Source organism: Cetorhinus maximus, chromosome 13 (genome assembly GCF_964194155.1).
Source record: "Cetorhinus maximus chromosome 13, sCetMax3.hap1.1, whole genome shotgun sequence".
NCBI lineage: Eukaryota > Metazoa > Chordata > Chondrichthyes > Lamniformes > Cetorhinidae > Cetorhinus > Cetorhinus maximus.
Window position 1 is genome coordinate 8181283 of NC_135891.1, and position 22249 is coordinate 8203531.

The window sequence follows — 22249 nt, forward strand, 5'->3', positions numbered from 1 at the left end:
CCGTTCAGTGACATCCCGGACCCTGGCACCAGGGAGGCAACATGCCATCCTGGAGTCACGTTGACGGCCACAGAAGCGCCTATCTGTTCCCCTGACTATAGAATCCCTTATTACTATTGCTTTTCCTCCCTTCCTCCCCTCCTGTACAGACAGGCTGCTTGTGGTGCCAGAAGCTTGGCTCTGTCCGCACTCCCTGGAGGAACCAGCGCCCTCCATCAGCCTCCAAAATGGAATACCGATTCGCAATCGGGACCCCAGAGGACTCCTGAACTGCCTGCCTGTTTCTCTTGGACTGCCTGGTGGTCACCCATTCTCTTCTCTCCTCAAGTCCCTTCATCTTCGATGTGACCACCTCTCTAAACGTGCTATCCATGATGCTCTCAGACTCGCGGATGCTCCACAGTGTCCCCAGATGTCGTTCCAGCTCTGAAACCCAAGCTTCCAGGAGGTGCAGCTGGACACACTTCCTGCACACATGCTGGTCCCGGGCACTGGAAATGTCCCGGCTTCCCACATGGAGCACACCACAGCTTTGAGCGTTCCTGCCATGACTTATCCCTTTAAATTAAACCTTTTTAAGTCAAATTACTCTAGGGCCCTTCTTTCCTGATCCTCATTACTGTAGAATATACAAACTATAAACCACAAAAAGACCTTAAACTATAAGTGATTAAAGTAGTAAATACCTTACCCACTACTTAACAGTGATTCCTTTCCCTTGTAGCCTCTACTCCTGCAGCAGGGCAAGGCCCACATCCTGAAGATTTAAGAAGTTGGATAGCAAGGAAAAAATGCAAAGAGCACCTCGTTCCCTATGCACCGAATTCCCACTTTGCACCAAATTGCCAGTACCCATTCTGGCTGTGCCCCACTCAGGATGTGCTCTCTCCCCTGTTTGTGTGCAAGCACACTGTGATTAAGCAAATGATTAAAGTATAACTATAGTAATTAGCCATACTATAACAGGAACAAAGGATGCTTTGGAATAAACACAATGCCCTGGATCACATCCGGAAACAGCTAGCCCTAAGTCAGGAGGTAACCTAATCACAAGGGGTTTTGCAGTCCAAAGGTCATGGAATGAAGCAGCACAGAAGGCAGCCATTTTTCCTTACTGTGCCTGTGCCAGTTCTTTGATCAAATGATCCAATTAGTGACATCTCCGTTTACCTTCAAGTATTTATCAAATTCTTTTCTGACTATTATTGTTGAACCTGCCTCCACCATTATTTCAGGTAATGCCTTCCAAAACGGAGAACTTGTTGCATTAAAAGAACATTTGTTACTATTTTGCAGTGTATAAGGCAATTACAGGGCTTAATCAGGTAGCCAGACAAAGAGGGGCTTAATCAGGTAGCCAGACAAAGAGGAGACTGAACCTAGCCTTTGTACCTTATGGACTGATTACCTATGTTGTATAAATTGTCTGTTCTGCACTCAACTGCCTTGTGTTTACTTGACCTGTGTTTCCAGAACAACTACATGAGTGTTTTCTGATGGAATGTTTATTAATGCATTCTGTTCCTTGCATGTCCAGTGCCAGTGAATGCACCAGCTTTGCTTTCTTACTTTTGCTACATACCACTGGCAGGAGCACTGATGCTTCAAAGCAGCCAGCTTCAGTGCTCCTGACAGCAGAAAATACCTGTTACAAATAGAAAGCCTCCGTCTGGATAAACTGTTTACCTGGGGTGAATTTTTGTCCACAAATATGTGAATTACTCCTCCATGTTTGTTGCATTCTTCAATTACATCATCTCGAATTTCTTGGTCCCAGGCTGGATCATCTTCCCTTCAGAAGGATGTTTCACAATAGTTAGTAAAGCATTGTAAAGAGCCTGCAATTTTCCCAAACATCTTTGTGTACATTTAAATACATTTTCAAGAATTTAAAGCATTAGGAACTCAACTACTTCATTTATTTAACTTACAACTTATTGTGGCAAGTAACTAATGTGTCCTAAATTAAATCAGTCTGTTACTTCAAGGACTAGGGGCATTAAATTTGGCCTCAGATTTGATGGCCCAGTGGATTTATCTAGTGATTGACCAGATGCACAAAGACCTAGATTCAACATGCAAAATCAGCTAGGCAACAGGGAGGTGCACTAAAATCAAGCTCAACATCCCTGGGTTGGTTAACGAAAGGAAATCCAAATGTTGTTAATTATTCTGTCCATCTCAGCTTGAAGTGCCTAGGCAGCATCAAGCTTGCTTACAATGCCATGCTGTCAATTAACTTGCTGTTATTCACAGCCAATGTTCTCAAATGAATTCTAATCACCAGAGGATGGCTACCATTTGTGGAACTGTACCCTAACAAATAAACTCAATGCATTCCGAAAAGGGGATGGAAAGGGCAGAAAAATTGACAGACAGCTTTTTGAGATCCGTACCGCAATATAATTTCAATGTCTCAAAGAAATGCAGGTATTAGACAGAGTGACGTGGGATTGCTAGCTTAGCTAGAAAGATTGGAATATTTTGCAGACAGCTCATACGAGATCATAAAAAATTGAAACTAGGTTTCAGTAACAAGCACACGATCAGAACCTGCCAACTAATTCAGATAGCTGTTCTACATTGGATATCACTGGCCACATTCAGTACATTCCAACACCTGAGATCGACTTAAAAACACACCCGTTTAGGATGGAAATTGAATGTGACGACTGCAGACACTCTGAAAGTATTCAAAAATGCATTCAAGACTTTGGTGAATTTGCTACTGTTGCAAGCTGTCAATGCAACATCAGATATCAGGTTATCTTGATAGCAAGTGGATACTTGGCATCAGTTTAGTTGTTACACACACAATTTAAGGGCAAAGGCGAAATCAGTGCAGTTTCCTATCAACCACTCATGCCAATCAATAAAAATAGTGATCCTGATTATGCTAGAACCATATAGAATATTAGTTAGGCCACAACTTAAGTACCATGCACAGTTTTGGCCACCTCATTACAGAAAGAATGGAATTGCATTAGAGAGGGTGAAGAGGGGATTTACGAGGATGTTGCCATGATTGGAAAACTGCAGCTATGAAGAAAGATTGGATAGGCTGGGGTTGTTCTCCTTAGCACAGAGGAGGCTAAGGGGAGATTTGGTTGAGATGTGCAAAATTGAGGGGGCCTGGATAGGGTGGATGAGAAGGGCCCATTTACTTTAGCAAAGAGGTCAGTGACTACGGCACATAGATTTAAAGTGATTCGTAGAAAGGTTAGAGGGGAGATGAGGGGATTTTTTCACTCAGAGGGTAGAAGGGGTCTGGAATTCACTGCCTGAAAGGATGATCAAGGCAGAAACCCTCAACTCATTTCGAAGGTGTCTGGATATGCCATAACCTGCCAGGCAACAGACCAAATGCTGGAAAGTGGGATTAGGCTGGGTGGTTCATTTCTTGGCCGGCACAGACATAATGGGCCAAGTGGCCTATTCCTGTGCCGTAAGCTTTCAAATGTAAGATTCGACATTTCTGCAGCCTGGAAAATATATGAACCTAGAGCAACTGGCCAAACAGATGTACTTTATACTTAAAGAACTTCCTCTTTCCTTTAATAAAAGGATGTTAACCCACTAACCTCCCACATTACTTTTTTCCCAGGTGGATTTCATTGACAATCTACTTCGAATTTGAGGTTGCTCAATTTAAATAGTATGATAACACAAATTTTCTTAGCGCTAAATTCCCACTGTTGTATTTATTTACATTAAATTCAAATTTATCATAAAAAAGTGACTGAATGATCAGACTGTAAATGACCTGTGAATAACACATAACCTGTTTCACCAGCAGCCTGGGTGTGTCATTTTCAAAGGCTTTAACTGTGAAATATAATGTATTTTGCTTTACTCTGGGCTTATATTTTAGAATGTAATTCAGGGAAGCAACCAACAGCAAAGAATTTGAAAATACTTACGACTGTGGGTTAAACATGTTGGAGAGCTGGAAACACTGCGTTGCTATCGGTGGGGTATTTACAGTCACAGGGGGATTCAGTGCTGAAATAATAAAAATAGATTTAAAATATTGTTCAAAAAAAGACTAAACTATGTATTCACACAAATACATATTTCAAATGGTTAAACATTCTCCGAAAATATCTTGTGGCTTGAGCACTTTCATTAATGTTTTTTACCCTGTCCTTGAAAAACCTCTGAAAAGCCTATGGCTTGAATTCATATTGTTCCTGCAACTATTATTTTCAGTTGAACAGCTATAGCACCTCTAACTTCAAGTACATTACAATGACATTTTTCTCAGATTTTAGCACTAAGTGCCTATGCTAAAAAAGGTGCTGTATAAACACAAATTGTTGTTACACAGCTGTCACTGACATCCTAACCGTATAACCTTCTCTGGCGCACAGTAGAATTTTGCTCTAAAGTGCCAGCTCAAGCCGATTCTCCTCCTGAAATTTCTAAACGCCCAGATTTTAAACAGAAGCTACAAACAGGACGAATTGTATACATAAAAGAAAAATAAACTCAGATTTAAATAGGCTATTCGTGATGCTGGGACATCCGAGTGCTTTATAGCCAATTAAGTACATTTGAAACATGGAAAATACAGTAGCCAATCTGCACACAGCAAGCTATCAGAAACATCAACAAGAAAGTGACAAGATAACCTGTTTTAATGATGTAAGTTGTGTACTGTAGTATTACAGCATGGCCACAATGGCTGAATACATTAGTTTACAATCACACAATACAATGTTGACACCACTCTAGGTGCAGAGCCTTGAATAGGTGGAGGCCTACAATTTTCACCACACAATTACAAAAATTCTGGTATATAAATCTAGGATTCCACTTTCTCAGCACTGAAGTGTTGCATTGTTGGAGGCACTGGCTTTCAGGTAAGATATTAAACTGAGGTACCAGCTACCTGGTGGATATAGAAGGTCTCATGCAATTTTCTCCTGGTGTCCTGTCCAACATTTCTCAACGAAACAGGTTAACTTGCAGAGTGTGACTACACTTCAAATGTAATTCATTATCAATTCCGTACTTTGAAGCGCATTGAAGAACTGAATACAGTTCTTGGAATCTAAATTTTAATTCTTCCGCTTGTTGTTAAGGACAAGTGATAACTTAATAGTTTTAGAAGAAGAAAACTCCTGTAAATTCTTACCTTCAGTCTGTTGGATAATTCTTGCTTGCAAATCTAAGTATAAAGTAGAGGGGGAAAATATTAAACAGCTACTTTTAAATAAATAATGCTAATTAACACACAAATATTTGCTCAATTAGCCTTGTTAATTTAGAGCTGAGCATTGCACACATCAATATACAATTAACTACTGCAGTGATTTTTTTGTACAGTAAAGTACTGGGCCAAGGCTCACAGAAATCAAGTTTAAGTGACTTGTTATGACAAACTTGTTACGTATTTTTGATCAGACACTGAAATTCTCACTGCTGCTCGGACTTGATATGCAAAATTGTAGTACCCAGGAAGCTACATGCAAACATAGAAATTTATCTAAATGCTTCACTGTGAAAAATCATTTACACCAGTCAAAGATGTAAACTATATCCAAAGGCAATAATTATTTAAGCCAGAGTAAATAATTTAAGGTATTCTTCCCATGCCCCTCCTTTCCTAAAAATGGTGATCCGTAGCTCCGATGTAAATCCACACATAGCAGCTACCTTCGGCCATTCTCTATGCAATTCTACCCTCTGACAACTTCCCTAGAGGGCCATTCTGTACATGGATGGCTTGACAGTGGGCACCAGCAAGATACACAGTATAGGTGTCAGGATACCATCCTATGTGTACTCAACATGGTCAAAGGATAGCAATTATGACCCAGCATTTTCTCTTCCTGAGCCTAGAGTGGCTCCTGCCAACTGCTGCAAAGTTCTTACTGCCCCCACCCCCTAGTTGAGATTAATTTAGCACAAACCATTTCCACACAATAGCTCATTAACACTCCCACTATCACATCTATCCATTTTCTCACCGAAATAAACATCACTAAAATAAACATCTACATCATTGCCCAACTTCAAGGGAGACAAGTAGAACTAGTGATTGAGTTAGAAAACACAAAGGCAAGTATCAAATTCCTTCTCAACTTAATTGTTTAGAATACAAGTTGTCCTGTACAAAGTTGATGTTATTTTGCAAAAGCTGGCTTCTCATTACGGAATGGAAAATCTATCTACTACAATATTAGTAATCCTTCCAGTTCTTAGAGGTGGAGGACAGATTCCCCCAAATTTATTTATAGATTTACAGCAATGCTATACAATTACGACATGCACAAACCACAAACAAAATAAATCATTCTAGAGTTTAAATACTGGAAGACAAAGGAGACACTTTCCATTGTACCATACAATTTAAGTGTGACCAATAAACAAAAAGGACAAATCACTTCAGACCAACCTTGTTCATTACATGAAAATACAGTGAAATCCACCATACCTGTTACCGCTGCCATGGCGCCCAGTGAAATATTGCCACTCATCTGCAATGCTTGCTGTGCTGCTGGGGGAATTTGCAATCCCGTTCCTGAGCCAAATAAAATATATAGGTGAGAAATAATAGACATTTTAAATGACATGGCATTAAAAACATTTTGGTATACAAATCTTTAAGAACAACATGGTAGAATGGATAGCAAACTGGCTTCAAAAGAGAAAACGCAATAAGATTAAAGGGAGTTCCTTAGGTTGGCGGAGCGAGGTAAGTGGTGTTACATAAGGATAGGGGCTGGGCATTGTTGTTAACCACTTATATAAATGATCTGGACTCAAATCCGAAGTACAATTATTTGAGGATAACACCAAATTGGAGTGGCACAGTTGATACTAAAGAAGACAACAACATAACACAACAGAACACTAATAAACTTGAAAAATTGCCGTGGGAATGAATTTCGATTGGGTTAAATGTGCGGTGGTGCATTTTGGAAGGAGGAAAATAAGAAACTAGATGGGGTAGAGATGCAAATAGATATTGGGGTACACATTCACTCAATTAAAAGTTAAAATGGCACTTTAACAAAGCCATAAAATACAATTCTCGAGGAACAGAATTGAGAAGTTGGGATGTTAAACTTAAATAGAGAACCTTGGTTAGATCACACTTAGGAGTACAGGGCACAGTTCTGGTTTCCATATGACAAAAAAAATAGAAGCAACAGAGATGGGACAAAAAAAGATTTAGGAGGAGGATACTAAAATGAAGCAGCTATAACCACCAGAGAAGACCAAATAGGCTGAGGCTCTTTTCCTTAGAAAAATGGCTGACAGCTGATCTAATGGAGGTATTATGAAGGGGTCTGACAACATAGAAAAGGATGCTTCCACCTGTGAGGAAGTCCAAAGCTACAGTCTATAAATATAAGATGGCCGCTATTAAATTCAATAAAGAATTCAGGAGAAACTTCCTTCCCCAGAGAGTGCTGTGAATGTGGAACTTACTAGCAGATGAAGTAGTTGAGGCAAATTGCATAGACATGTTTAAGAGGAAGCCAGATAAATGGCTGATGGAGAAAGCAATCAAAGGATACGCTGATTGGATGAAACAAAATAAGGAGGTAGGTGGCTTGTATGGAACTAACACCTGCATAGACCTGTGGGACTGAAAGAATTTACAGGACAGAAATATGTAAAATTGATGATACGTGATAAGGATTCTCAAAATTGGCTACTCCACGTTTTTGATCTCTGGACTTGGGTAAGGTCGGGGAAGATGATGGGTAGTAAGAAGTAAAAAAAATGACGACTATCCAGCAATTACTGCTGTAAAAATTACTACATATAGTTGCAAATAACTTGTAGGCTTTTAGGTGGATGGGTTTGAGCTTGTCCACGGGCCACAAACATATACCATCTTGGCTTACTCACAACTGTACTCCGCTGTGAGGCTCCAAAATTAATCATTTCCAAATTAACTACTAATAACTTGACAAATTCATAGGCAATCAAAAATGGATTAAATGCTACATTCTATTCAAAGCTAAGTCAGCACTTTCAGGGAGTGAAGGGGGTGAGTTATTGCTACTGCATCTTAACCATCCTCCAGGAGATGAACAACATGATTAAAAGATGGAACCCATCATCACTTTTGTCAGTTTCCTGTAACTAAAAGACAGGACAGATTGGTTTGAGGAACTTCTATCCTATTGCCATATAAAAAAAAAATCAAGAATACAACCTATGCCAAGAAACTGGAGAAATAAGATTTCCAAGTTGTGCACTGACTGCTGACTCAATGGAATTTAAGGTAGTAATTGTGCCCCTTAAATGTGTAAAGGAAGAATCTGCAAGGCATATACATTTCACACCAGCTTTTAGTCCTTCTACTGACTCCCTTTAAAATACCTTCTGCGAGCCTAGCCATCAACTGTAGGCGCCCTGTCGTTCCAAGATCAATACCGGTCCTCTCCAGCTCATCGCTGTCTAGGAATGAGCTGGCATTGGATGAATCTGACCGTTCCGTAACATGGCCAACCTTCATTGGTCTACCAGCAAGTTCAAAGCCATTCAGCTGTTCCAGAGCCTTCTTTGCACACTCAGCATCAGAAAACTGAATAGGAAATACAAAAACACTGGTTAGCATTATAGTCACTGCATAAAATAATTTATAAAGTTCTTCTCTTTCAGTTAAGAGAAAATGCTCAAAAGATGGAAAATCTTTTTAAAAAGGGGAATGGTTTAGATTAAAAACTTGAAGCTTACTGTTATGAATCCATAGCCTTTTGAACGCCCCGTTTCACTATCCATCATCAGTTGTATGTTTTCAATCTAAAGAGGTGAACAGTAAGCAGAAAAGTCACGATTTAAAGCTAGTTCAAACATACGCACATGTTCCAAAAATGTAAACTCTATCCCTAACCTATTAAGGTCAAAAATGTTTGCAGATATTGTACCTATCAAGTGAATTTCTAAGAGTTCCAATGTTCAAGTGCAAACCTGACATCAAAAGAATAGAGTGCTCCCTGTGGAGAGGTGATCCAAATAGCAAACTCCAGATAATTGTGGTTGATTGTAAACTCCAACGGTCAGAGTAATTGTTAACTTAGAAATTAAAGGTTACAAATCAATGCATGCCTTAAATAAAGAATGGTTTGCAACAACAAAGTATATCTGGCAAAAAAGCATTAGCTACAAAATTTGTATACAATTAATGGAGCTCTTTTTATATTGCTAATGATAAATCAGAATATGCGTTGACTTGTAACTCGTTTTTATAAGGGGAAGGTTTTGCCCATGTGCAGTTGCAATGCCTGCGTTAATGATATAGCCCATCTACCTTAATATGCCAAATACTATGCTAAATCCTCATTTATATATTTTCCACTATATTATTACATTCTATTCTTACCACTAATTAATTTCAAATTGTTTTTCTTCCTCAATTTCCTCTTGTGTACACAGGTGGAGATATGCCCGATTTAAACCAAAATGTCCACTGTCAATAAAAGTACTGACACAGATCAAGTAATTTATTAACACAATCCCAAATGTCAACTTTCAGGTTTATATTTCAACATCTTAAATCCCTTCTCACTTAAATCTGATTGGCATTCAACTTTAATGAAGCAAAGGATTTTGTACTAATGTTCCACTCAAATAATATACCAGATTAAAACATAAATTAAAAATTCTCAAGTGGAAACAATTTATTTTTCCTCCCTGCTTTTACTACCAATTTTTTCCAAATCCTATCTCTTGAAGACACTAATTGCTGGGGGTGGTTCTTTGGTTCTCCGAAGCACATTTTCCAAATACGAGACTGGATCTATACAGCAAGTAGCGAAAGGTGACTAAGACTGTGGAAGGAATTACAGCCAAGGTCAGCTTTACTCACATGGACATCCACATACTGAATTTCTAGGGCAGCAATCTGTCACTAGGTATTGTCACTAGATTTTTATCAACTGATCTGAAGGCAGCTGTGCACACACACACTCATCTTGCATTCGTCTGCAATTTGTCCCCATTAACTGAGTATATAGATGTTTACAGCAAAGGAGGCCATTCAACCCATCGTGTTCGCACCGTTCAACAAAGATCTGACTACAGTAATTCCATTCTCCAGCGCTTGGCAATAGCCCTGGAGGCTATGGCAATACTGTTGAACTGAGTTCAAATTTACCTTGATGATTTTAATCAGGATCTCAAGACAATCAATTCTATGCATCTTGAGCTGCAATCAGATGCCACACTTGATCAATTATTAGGAATTAATCACTTATAGTACTACAAACCATACAGATTATGCCATTAAATGGCAGGATACAGGTTTCTTTCCAGCCTGCGAACACGAAAGGAAATTGAGGAAGAAAAGCAATATGAAATGGATTAGTTGTAAGAATAGAATGTAATGATAGTGGAAAATATATAAATGAGGATTCAGCATAGTATTCAGCATATTAAGGTAGGAGGGCTATATCTTAATACAGGCATTGCTCATGGGTAGTAAATGCGCACTCTGCAGTTGTGACCTCATCAAATGCAGCCTTTATCAGTATGCTATTTAAAGTTCAGGTCAGAAAAACATAAAAATCAATGCATTGCACATTGCTGTGCAATACTAGGCTGTCTGAAAACTGTTCCCATCACTAACAGATCCTTCAATAAGCAATATTTACCCAGAAGTATTATAACCACAGATAAAAGTACTCCTTTCCAACAGAACAAATATTTTACCAAGTAGGTAATACAATGAAATCTCACGTGCCTGCATTAGCTTTACTGAAATCTTGGTAACAAGGCCCCTATAAATCTTGTATTATACTTACTCTCCCAAAGGGCTCAAAAATTCCTCTCAGCATTTCTTCAGTGATATTGAAGTGCAAAGATCCTACATATAGCCTCATTGGTCCTGCAGTGCCTTTCTGAAGGTTGTTAGCCAGGGCTGCAGCTCGGTTCTTCTCAGCCTGTTTCAGATACATGACTTGAGTTAACCTTCTTATTTGAAGTACATAGAATTACCCAAGTTAAAATCAATTTAATGCTAAGGCTGTAGCTAAGTTAAGGCAAAATTGAGAACAGAATTATTACAAAGAACCACAAGAGGATAGTAGTCAAATGAATAAAAGTTCAACTTTAAAAAGCGGAGCTCATAATGATTCTTTTATTCAGCTTATGCAGCGGCTTTACCAATACATATAACAACCTCACTAAGTTTGGAAAATTCCAGTTTCCCCCTACAGAAAACATGGAGCCTTGTTATCCAATGAAAACTGATAGATAGCTGAGGTGCTGAGATGAAAAGCATGTTAAGCATCTGTTCAGGGAAGTGAAGTTGTCTCTTTATCCAGTATTTATTTTGTTAATCGTTGACATTCGTAAAGAAAGTGAAACATACACAGGTACACACCACTTTTACTTGTTCATGAGATGTAGACATCACTGGCACAGCCAGCATTTATTATCCACCCCCCAACTACTCATGAGCAGGTGGCCCTGACTGCCTTCTTGAACATGTGCAGTGGGTACACCCCTAGCGCTGCTAGAGAGGGACATCGAGGATTTTGACCCAATGACAATAAAGGAACGGTGATATAAATGACTTAGACTAGAGAAGTGAATGTACAATCGCCAAGTTTGTGGATGACACAAAAATAGGTGGGACGGCAAGTAGTGAGGATAACACAGAGTCTAGAGGGATATAGACAGGTTAAGTGAGTAGGCAAAAATTTGGCAGGTGGAATATAATGTGGGAAAATGTGAGATTATGCGCTTTGACAGGAAGAAGAGGAACTGAATATTATTTAAATGGAGAAAGACTGCAGAAAGCTGCAGCACAGAAGGGTTAGGCAGTCCTCATGCATGAATCCCAAAAAGCTAACATACAAGTTCAGCAGGTAATAGGGAAGGCAAATAGAATGCTGGCCTTTATTTCAAAGGGAATGGAGTATAAAAATAGGGAAGTCTTGCTAAAACTATACAAGGCCACACCTGGAATACTGTGAACAGTTTTGGTCCCCATCTAAGGAAAGATATACTGGCATTGGAGGTAGGCCAGAGAAGGTTCACTAGATTGATCCCGGGTATGGAGGGATTTTCTTATGAGGAGAGGTTTGAGTAGGTTGGGCCTGTACTCATTGGAGTTTAGAAGAATGAGAGGCAACCTTATTGAAACAAATAAGATTCTTAGGGGCTTGACAGGGCAGGTGCTGAGAGGTTGTTTCCCCTTGTGGGAGAGTCTAGGACCAGAGGGCATAATCTTAAGAGTAAGGGGGCACCCACTTAAAACCGAGATGAGGAATTTCTTCTCTCAGAGGGCAATTAATATGTGGAATTCTTTACCGCAGAGGGCTGTAGAGGCTGGGTCGTTAAGTATGTTCAAGGCTGCGATAGACAGATTTTTAATCAGTAAGGGAATCAAGGGTTATGGGGAAAGGCAGGAAAGTGGAGTCGAGGGTTATCAGATTAGTCATTATCTCATTGAATGGCAGAGCAGACGTGATGGGCTGAATGGCTTACTTCTGCTCCTATGGTTTTATTTCCAAGTCAGGATGGCGTGTGATTTGGAGGGAAACTTGCAGGTAGAGAATATGGCTGAGATACTAATTAAGTATCGTGCATTCGTCTTTACCAAGGAATAAGGCGCTGCCAAAGTCATAGTGAAAGAGGAGGTAATTAAAACCATGGGTGGGCTAAAAATTTATAAGGAAGAGCTATTAGAAAGACTGGCTGTACTTAGATGTTGAAAAGTCATGAGGACTGCATTAGGTGAATTTGAAGGTACTCAGGAAAAAAAGGGTAGAAACTGTAAAAGCACTAACCATAATCTTCCAACCTTCTATAGATACAGAGGTTGTGCCAGGCAGCTGGAGAACTGCCAATGTTGCACCCTTGTTAAAAAAAAGGGTGCAAGGATAAACACAGCAACTACAAGCCAGTCAGTTTATTCGCAGTGGTGGGAAAGCTTTACAAATGGGGCAAAATTAGGTCACTTCAACAAATGTGAATTAATTAAGAAGTGCCAGCACTGGTTTGTTAAAGGCAAACTGTGTTTAACTAATTAGTTTTTCGAAAAGGTAACAGAGTTGATGAGGGTAATGTAGGTGTACATGGATTTCCAAAAGCTGTTTGATAAAGTGCCACATAACAGGCTTGTCAGCAAAGTTAGAGCCCATAGAATAAATGGGACAGTCGCAGCATGGATACGAAGTTGGTTGAAGATAGGTTGTTTTGGTATCTGGAGGAAGATATATGGTGGGGATCACCAGGGGTTGGTATGAGGGCCACTGTTTTTATTGATCTATATTAATGACCTAGACTTAGGGGTATTAAGGGATATGGAACCACAGCAAGAAGATGGAGTTGAGTTGTAGATTGTCCATTATGTAACTGAATAATAGAATAAGCTCGAAGTTGAATGGCCTACTCTTGGTTCCTATGTTGCTCCTTATCATGCAGCCTACTGGTGTCATGTCTCCTTCAAAAATTCCTGCGATTTACTCATTTATTTTTTTTTTAAAAGAAGCGGAGTGAATGGGTTATGTTTGGACAATGACACTAGTACACCAATAAATTGCCAACATCTGATGTATTAAACATATTCAAATGGAAAAAATTCATTTCATGTTGAAAGTAATAGGTACACAGATGCGCCAAAATTGGAAGAAAAGGCTTTGAGCACACCCATTGAAGGAAAAAAAGCATCAACCCATTAAGTCTGTTTCCACAGACCATACACAATTCATCCTGTCTCTCCCACTTTCACAAGATTCCCCCATTTCAGAATGGTAAACACTATCATTTTTAATAATATATCCAACGTTACTCATCAAAATTTGATACTGACATATACCCAATTAACATCTTACATTCATATAGCACCTAAGTGTAGAAAAATGTTCCATAGTGTTTCACAGGGGCATAACTAAAAAAATGGATGCCTTAGGCCAGAAAGAAAAATTATTAAGATAATATCTAGGAGGGAATTGAAGAGGCAGAGGACTCCAGGGAGGGGAGCTCTATAGTACCTAGACTGCTAAAGAACATCCACCAGTGGTGGAGCACGTGTCAGACAAACTGTAGCTTGTGGAGTCTGAGACAAATGAGATGGGCAGAGTTGAGGCCCTGGAGGAGATAAGAACTTTAAATGAAGCAATGTGGGACTGGGAACCAATGTAAATCAACAAGGGCTAGGGGAATATAACTTGATGCAGGAGGGGACACAGGCAGTACTTTGGCTGAAATTTACAGAGCAATCAAATCTGTTAGTGACAATGGCAAATATGGGTATCTCAGCAACAGCATCCTTGATGGACTACTGAGGTGTTGGGATGAGTGAGTAGGAAGCAAAGCAATTGGTTGAAATGTTCTAGCTATGATCAAATAGCTAAGAGTTCAACAAAGCTGAATAATGGAGGGGAATGGTGCCGTTGATCATGTCAAAGCCTGTAGGAGGGTGTCAAGGTAGGTTAGTGCAACAATCGGTGAATATTCATGACTTTGATTGGGGCTGTCATGAGAAATAAGGAACCAAGCCCAGATCAGAGAAACTGAAATAGGGAGTTTTGAGAGAGATAAGCTTGGATTGTGGCAACACCTACGAGGGTCCTGGCGAGAAAAGGGAGGTTAGTCAAGGACAGAAGGGTTATTAGTGAAAAAACAATTATGAATTCAGCTGAATCTAATATTATGTAATTTTTAATTTGAAGATCATATTGATGTAAAAATTCCCTTACCTGTGAAGCCTGAACAATAATTGGCACACCCAGGAGCTTCTGCCCAGTCAAACCTATTGCAAGTGGAACAGAGCTCACATCAACAAATTCCACATAAGCAATTCCTTTTGAACGTCTCGAGTTCCTGTCTGATATCATTCTTACGTCTCGAACCTGTGCAAATGGAGATGTAGTACTGTTCAATTTAACAACACCAAACTATCAATGCATTTGTCACATAAGAATGTTTAAAAGTCACTAGGCTCTGCATCCAACATTAGACTTTGGATTTTAAATATGCTCAATCCCTAAGAAAAGCACATTTATGAATGGAATCAGAATCACCATAAGATTTAAGCTGCACCTTGCTTCTCCCCACTCCCCCCAAACTGAACTTATTTGAATGAACTGAGCAAGTGCTAGCAGACTGCTGCCTCTGAAACTGCGATCACACCAGACCTTGAAAAGATCAGCAAGTTCTCAGTATTTTGAGCACATGGGTAGCTGTCAGAAACAGCAGCCAGTTGGTCTCCAGTCCAGCAGTACAACCCTACTCTACCACTGAGATTATAAATTAATCGAGGTATCAGGTTACAGGTATCCTTACAACTTCTAATGCAGAGTTTCCACTTAAGATCTGTTCTGGCTGTTGCAGTCACCATTGCATTACGATAACTTGTGGTAGTGGCTGGGGGTGGGGGGCAGGCACGGGAAAGTGGAGGGAGGGTAGACATAGGAAGGTGGAAGGCGGCAAGATATCACCTCCACTGAATTTAAACGCTTCACCAACAACAGGAATTCAGCTGCTTCTTTTTCCACTGTCCTCAGCACAGTGCATTATGCAGATGTAAATTAGTCTCAGTGGAACTTTCAAATTGTATTTAGTAACCAACCATTGGTTTATATCTCCATGCCAACATTGAGTTTCACATGCAAAAGCCTCGAATCCAAAATGCCTGTTATTTTATAGTATGTACAATAGAACCATACATAACTATGACGATGCAGCACACCATCTTGCACTCAAGACTGATCACAAACTAGCAGAATTTATTATTAACTAAGCTTATAGAACAAGAAACTGCCAGTTCTGAAGAAAATTGAAATCAGATATGGGTACAAAAATGTTTAAAATCAAAACTATGTAACATTTTCTCCAGTGAATTAAGAAATTCTGGTGAAGTATTAAAACTTATTCTCCAGTTAGCATAAATAGAAATAATAATGATCCTACCTTTCCCACCGATGAAAAGAATTCCTCCAAGTCTCTCGGTCGAATCCGCGCTGCAAGCTGCATACAGAATACTGTTCGGGCATCTCTTTCTTCGGGTGAAATGTTATCAATTGGCTCCCTATGTTTAACAGTAAACAATGTCTTAGGTACTGAGAGATTAGTCATTCAAAATACCGTGAAACCAAGATTGTATTAATGTAAAATTAGCTTTGATCCAAGTTTTCATTGTGACCATGTTCAGATTGCAGGTTAATTACAGGCCAGTATTTCTGGTGACAACATGAAGACACCAAGCCAAGCAAACCTCAACTGTCAGTTCAGCAGATTTCAAAACTCAACATCTGTGAGCTTGTCACATGTGTCGCTAGCATGTACAATTATTATATTTACATTTTAAAATCCTAATAAAAGCAGCTAGATATAGGAACTATTAAATGTCCCTGAAATGGCTTCAATCTTGGTACAAGGGAGAACAGGGGAATTAAAGCTAAAGCTGATGGGTTGGCACATTCTGCCTGCTGAGACAAACCCGCTTTTTAAAAATTCTATTCTTAAAAGCCAGAAAAAAAACAAAAAAATACACAGAAAACAAATCTGTTAAAAGTGGCACATTTCAAAACAAAACAGATTAAGAGGCAAGCCTGTATTAGGAATTACTTTATGCACCATTAGTATCCCAATTTAAAAAAATTCAGTAGTCACATATGGAAAGAACAGAGGAAAGTCCATCAGGCACACCCTTGTTCACATTAATTATAGTTTTGTGGCGTACAACCCAAAATACAACCAGCCAATTCAAAACAAAAATCTCAATGTTAAATCCAATGTAAATCAGGCCTGATTGGTTTTCGTCAGTTTACAATAAACAACGAAGGCCCTACCTCTGCAAAATGCAATTTTTATAAACATGCACAAGTCCAATTAACATTCTTTTTATTCCATCAACCTTCAACGTTTTTTCTGCATCTAAAGTATTACCTTATTGGACTTTTATCCTTTTTATGTGGGCTTCTGCTTCGAGAGCGCCTTCGACTTTGGAATTGTAAGAGAACACAAGAAATAAGTTAGTGTACATTGAGGGAAGTATCAAAAACTATATTGAACAAATTCCTCTAGATGTGCAAATGGTTTAACTGTTTTAATAAACAACTGCAGTGTAAATCAGGTACTGGCAAGATTCCAAGAAAGAACACTTTAGAAGATGTATTTCTGAAAGTCTTAGATCAGAGACATCCATTCTACTGCAAAAAACTATATATTTTTTTTTTTATTTGTTCAGGGGATGTGAGCTTCGCTGGCTGGGCCAACATTTATTGCCGATCCCTAACTGCTCTTATTCAGAGGGCTTTTTTAAGACTCAACCACACTGTTGTGGGTCTGGAGTCACGTGTAGGCCAGACCAGGTGAGGACAGCAGATTTCCTTCCCTATAGGACATTAGTGAGTGAGATGGTTTTTTTTTACAACAATCAACAATGATTTCATGATCATCATTAGATTTTTAATTCAAGATATTTATTGAATTCAAATTCCACCATCTACTGTGGTGGTATTTGAACACAGGTCCCCAGAGAATTACCCTGGGTCTCTGGATTACCAGTCCAGTGACAATACCACTACGCCCCCACCCCGTTTATTGACTCAAATTTTGTAAAGTTAAATTTGTACATTCAAGGTTATGAACTCGCCATCCTATAAGGGTTCACAAGCTTTATATCATACAAAATGATTTCCAGAAACAGTCAATGTTTTAGGGAAAGAAAACCATCTATAGTTACAGGTTTTGAGGGAAATGCCAAAAACTATAATGAACAAATTCCTTTGGACGTGCGAGCAATTTAACCGTTTTGAGAAACAACTGCAGTGTAAACCAGGTACTGACAAAATTCCAAGTTTCTATTGTTGAAATATGTTATATATTTTAGTAATTAGAATATGACTCCTATGCGCAACCTTAAAGTTATTTGGCAAAGATCATATAATACACACAGAATGATACCTGAGACAATGGAATATAAGCCAAAATTTTAATTTCCTGAACAAGTTCCAAGCTTAAAAGGACGGGTGAAAAGACAGATGGGAATTAATTAAGCTGCGCAAGAGGGTAAGGTATGGAATAGAAAGCTGAAGGACAAAGGGCTCACTTTCAGCGAATTGAAGAAAAGCTGGTGGTTAGTTGGTTAAAAACAAAATTAAGGATTTTGCCAGATTTTTTTGTAGACACTGGGATGAGAAGATGGACAGCAATGATCCCTCCTATTCCTATACATTCCAATGTTCTTGTCCATTAGGTTAAGTGCAAATTAACTGCAGAACCTCGAAATTAAAAACCACAAACCAATTTTCAAGTTTTACATCAGTGTGCTAGATTCTATAAAAAAAACCCTTCGAAACTTGTTTCAAAACATTTAAATACATTCCACAGGACTGTAACATACAGCCTAATAGTGGAAGCCATCAATAGGAGTTTAAAAGAGATTGGTGGACATATTTCTAGAGCGCTTCTTATATTTAGGAGTTCCAAAAGTAATGGACAAGTTTGTCATTTTAAATAAGGCGCCCAGCGAATACAATTTAATAACACACCTTATTTTGATACCGGGTTGCATGCCAATCTTCCCTCTGCTGCTGCTACCACTGCTGAATTTTGGACCAGAGCTAGAATTAAAAGATGAGACAAAGCCAATTATAACTACAAGACATATCAGCCACCAGGCTTTCAATAGGGCTGGGATGCACCAACAAGTCTTACACGTACTATGAATGACAGTTTGAACGTTAGTTTTACAATAGTGGAAACAAGTGATATAAAACCTTCTTATAATGGATGCAGCAAGACTAACTTTAGCCACCAGCTAAAGATTTGTTTTTCCATCTATTCTATTATCATTGTGCCAAGGATTGACTACTTCGATTCCAAACCAGCCATAGGGTTTTAGATCTACAGTTTGCCAATTGCACATGAAATTAATGCTTTCAATGTAAATTTAAACTATAATGCAAGATAAAAGTTGTTGTGGCTAATTACATACAAAATGAATCCCAATTCAAAAGGATGCAGATGAAATTCATTCAAAAAGCAGTCAAAATACAGCGAGGGCAAAACACACACATACAGAGGCCACTATAGAAAGTTAAGGGGGAGAATATGAGCGAATGTTAAACAATAAAATCTAATTTTTAAGGCAGTTCACATAATGATGCAATACAAAATGCATTTGATTTATTCTGTGGATTCTAAAAGAAGTCAAGATTGAAAATGGGGCTTACAAACTATAGCCAATATTCAGTGAGCAGCCCATACGCTAATATTAGTCAAGGTAGAGTTACAAGCAGAGTTGCCCTCAACACACTCATTCTCAAAAGAATCACATTGGAACGGAGTGTAGAGCTTGGTGGAAGAGAGCGTTGAATGTGCTCAGTCCCCGATGTGCCTACGCACTATACGTCAGCTAGGTTTTTCACAGCAATTATTAAAATTTTTTTAAGAATGCCCTTCTGCAAAAAATACGCATTTTTTGTGACAGTCCTTTTGGAGAAAAATGCCTCAATCTATAGGCTATGCAAATTGCAATTACAGAATCCAAATTCCAGAAATTTTTCATACCAATGTAAAATTAGTCAACCATTTAAGATAGATGCACATCGCTTCAAGTGTTGAAAAGTATGTGCTAAATTGCAAGTGTTTTCTTTTTTAAAAAAGTTTGGCAGAAATTATAAAACATAACATTAAAAGAATGAAGTTTCATTCTAAAGAGAATTGTGATAAAATGCACAGGGAGACTATCACTATATGCAAAGATGGCCCTAAACAGGCCTTTTTGGACGAGGTGTTATGCAGGGGAAAAAGTGAGGAAGGGAGAACAGGGAGGAGTAGCATTCAAGAAGTCAGCAGTGTGCTGAAATTTTGGATAGACTTTTAAGTTTCCAAGTCTTTTAGGCACTGTTGATATCTGAATTGCAGTGTGTTATCCATTACCAGATCATAAGAATGGGATGAAAAAGCAGTATCTTATCAAATTCTGACAATTAAGCTAAAGAAAGCATTTTTAAAGGTGAGTTGACTGCAATGCTTATGGACAGATTCATGCCCATTTCAAAAGGTCAGATCCACATGAAAGATTGTCTGACCAAGTTTGTGAAGCACGTGTGTTATAATTTAACTACTTACTGCTAATGATAATTAACATGATGATGTCACAACATACAATCCCCATTCTCACAAGCTGAAGGTTAAAAACAGCTATTGGTTTTCACCAAGAGTATAGTTTTAGGGATTAGAAATAACACTACAAATACTTACATAAGTCGCTTCTCCAAACTAAGCAGGTAGAGATGGCAGAAAGAATTTACATGAGTACACACTCAACTTCTAAAGCATCAGCAATTCCACTGTTTTGACTGAGGTCAGTTTAAACTATTACTACTTGCGCAAGCATTGATTATCCTCAACAGCCATCTTGTGGCTAACACAGGAACACGCTGCCAACTTGTGAACTGCAGGTGCAATTAGAATGGAACAGCGTTTTCTCAGAACCGATTTCATAATGGAATCTAAGAACAATCTTTATGTATTTCTGAAGTTTAAAGAAAACCTTTACAGAATTGAAAACGTATACCATACCAGTACCATATTAGAACATCAGGGTTAGAAGCTGCACCAAGAGCAGAGAAATAAGATTAAAAATACCCCACACTTAACACTTTTTCTCTTGCTAGACCCTGATTTTAACTCTTAAATTACCACATAAAAATAATACCCAGTTAGCCCTCTCTTATTAGCTATGTGGTGTTAATGTTGTTCAGACTGGTGTAGATTTATTTCTGGGAGGAAGGTTACATTAAAAAAAATGCCCCATCACCAATTTTACAAGATATGCCATTGAATTAAAAGCAATTGTGATTAGCTTTTTGCCCCTAACAAGTGACCATGGAGGAAATAAAAGATGGCATCAAGATTTGATCCACTCAGAACTAACATGCTGATATACCAGGTGGCAACATACTGAACACAAGACATTATTCAATGTGTTAATGGAACAGCAGGTATAAACATATAGAGGTATAGAGCAGGTAAAGAGTCAGGGTGGACACAAATATATGACACATTAGCTGTATCCATATAGGAGTATGGGCAACAGTAGCATAAGTTTTCACCTCTACCAGAGATCCACTGAAATGTAGTGTGGGTGTTGACTACAACAGTTATGATTTGATTCATAAATTTTGCCCACGTATTAACAAAGGAATTAAAATAAAATATCCTGAAATAAATTAAGATATCTAATTCCACCCGTTACAAATTTGGTCCGGCTAGGTGTACACATGCTAAAAAACTGGCCTTGAGCCATTTAGGATCAGTACAAGTTCCTAATATACTATTAGGACTGGATGTGAACACATTGCAACGCTTGGAACCTACTCTCCAATCATTCCTGTCTAATTCTGCAGCTAGATATTATTTTTTGCAGTACTTATATTTGGCAAGTGCAGGTTAGCTGAAAAATAATTGAGATTTCAAAGGAAAATACTTCAAACGTTGAAAGTCTTAAATAAAAACAAAAAATGCTGGAAAAAAAAACACTCAGCAGGTCAGGCAGCATCTGTAGAGACAAACAGTATTAATCTTTCAGGTTGACGACCCTCTATCAGAAGTCTTTTCATGAAAGGTCATTGACCTCAAAAGGTTAACTGTTTCACTCTCCACTGATGCTGCATTACCTGCTGAGTATTTCCAGCATCTGTTTATATTTAAGATTTCAAGAGTGAAGAATTTTTTAAAAAAGTGAACATACAATGGGCTCCTATAGCGGCCTCTTTCTACCCTCCGGCGGTCCTTGCTTCGGCTGCGACGATGTTCTCTACTCTTGCTGCTCTTTCTCTCTCTGCTCCTGCTTCTCCTCCTGTCTCGCTCTTTGCTGCGCCTGCGCTCTTTGCTTCTGCTTCTCTTCCTTTCACGACTGTGACTGCGACTTCGGCTCTTCTTTTTCCTGAGGAAACAATATAAGTGACGTCATGTAGCCATTTAAATCAGTACCTGTTGATTGCAGTACAGTCTATTACTATTAATTCAAAGTTCCTTAAGTTACGTATGGGACAGTGTGAATTTTATGGCAGATGAAGTTCAGTGCGGGTAAGTGAAGTTATGCAAATTGCATTGGAGGAACACATATTGGAATATTTTCCACAGCACTGGATAAACACATTGCTGAATAGAAAAAATAGAAATAGTGAAGAAGTAAAAGAGCTTTGCTATACATGTAAAGAAATCACAAAAAGTGCACATATATGTAAGCAAAAGAATGAAATGATGGTCTTTATCTCAAGGGGGTTAGAATATGAAAGTGAGGAAATCATGCTTCAAA

The 22249-nt window shown here is 38.7% G+C and overlaps 1 protein-coding gene across 1 annotated transcript in view; it reads right to left on the reverse strand.

Annotated features, from left to right (window-relative positions):
- The window catches only part of rbm39a (RNA binding motif protein 39a), a 41606-nt gene that overhangs the window by 7178 nt on the left and 12179 nt on the right, over positions 1-22249 (reverse strand). Inside the window, exons 4-15 of the mRNA XM_078554874.1 lie at positions 21680-21874; positions 18471-18542; positions 16864-16917; positions 15886-16003; positions 14673-14825; positions 10767-10904; positions 8701-8766; positions 8344-8548; positions 6440-6526; positions 5138-5170; positions 3921-4002; positions 1687-1792 (exon numbers count right to left, since the gene is read on the reverse strand). Of these exons, the coding sequence (XP_078411000.1) occupies positions 1687-1792; positions 3921-4002; positions 5138-5170; positions 6440-6526; positions 8344-8548; positions 8701-8766; positions 10767-10904; positions 14673-14825; positions 15886-16003; positions 16864-16917; positions 18471-18542; positions 21680-21874 (1309 nt within the window). The remainder of the gene's footprint in view (positions 1-1686; positions 1793-3920; positions 4003-5137; positions 5171-6439; positions 6527-8343; positions 8549-8700; positions 8767-10766; positions 10905-14672; positions 14826-15885; positions 16004-16863; positions 16918-18470; positions 18543-21679; positions 21875-22249) is intronic.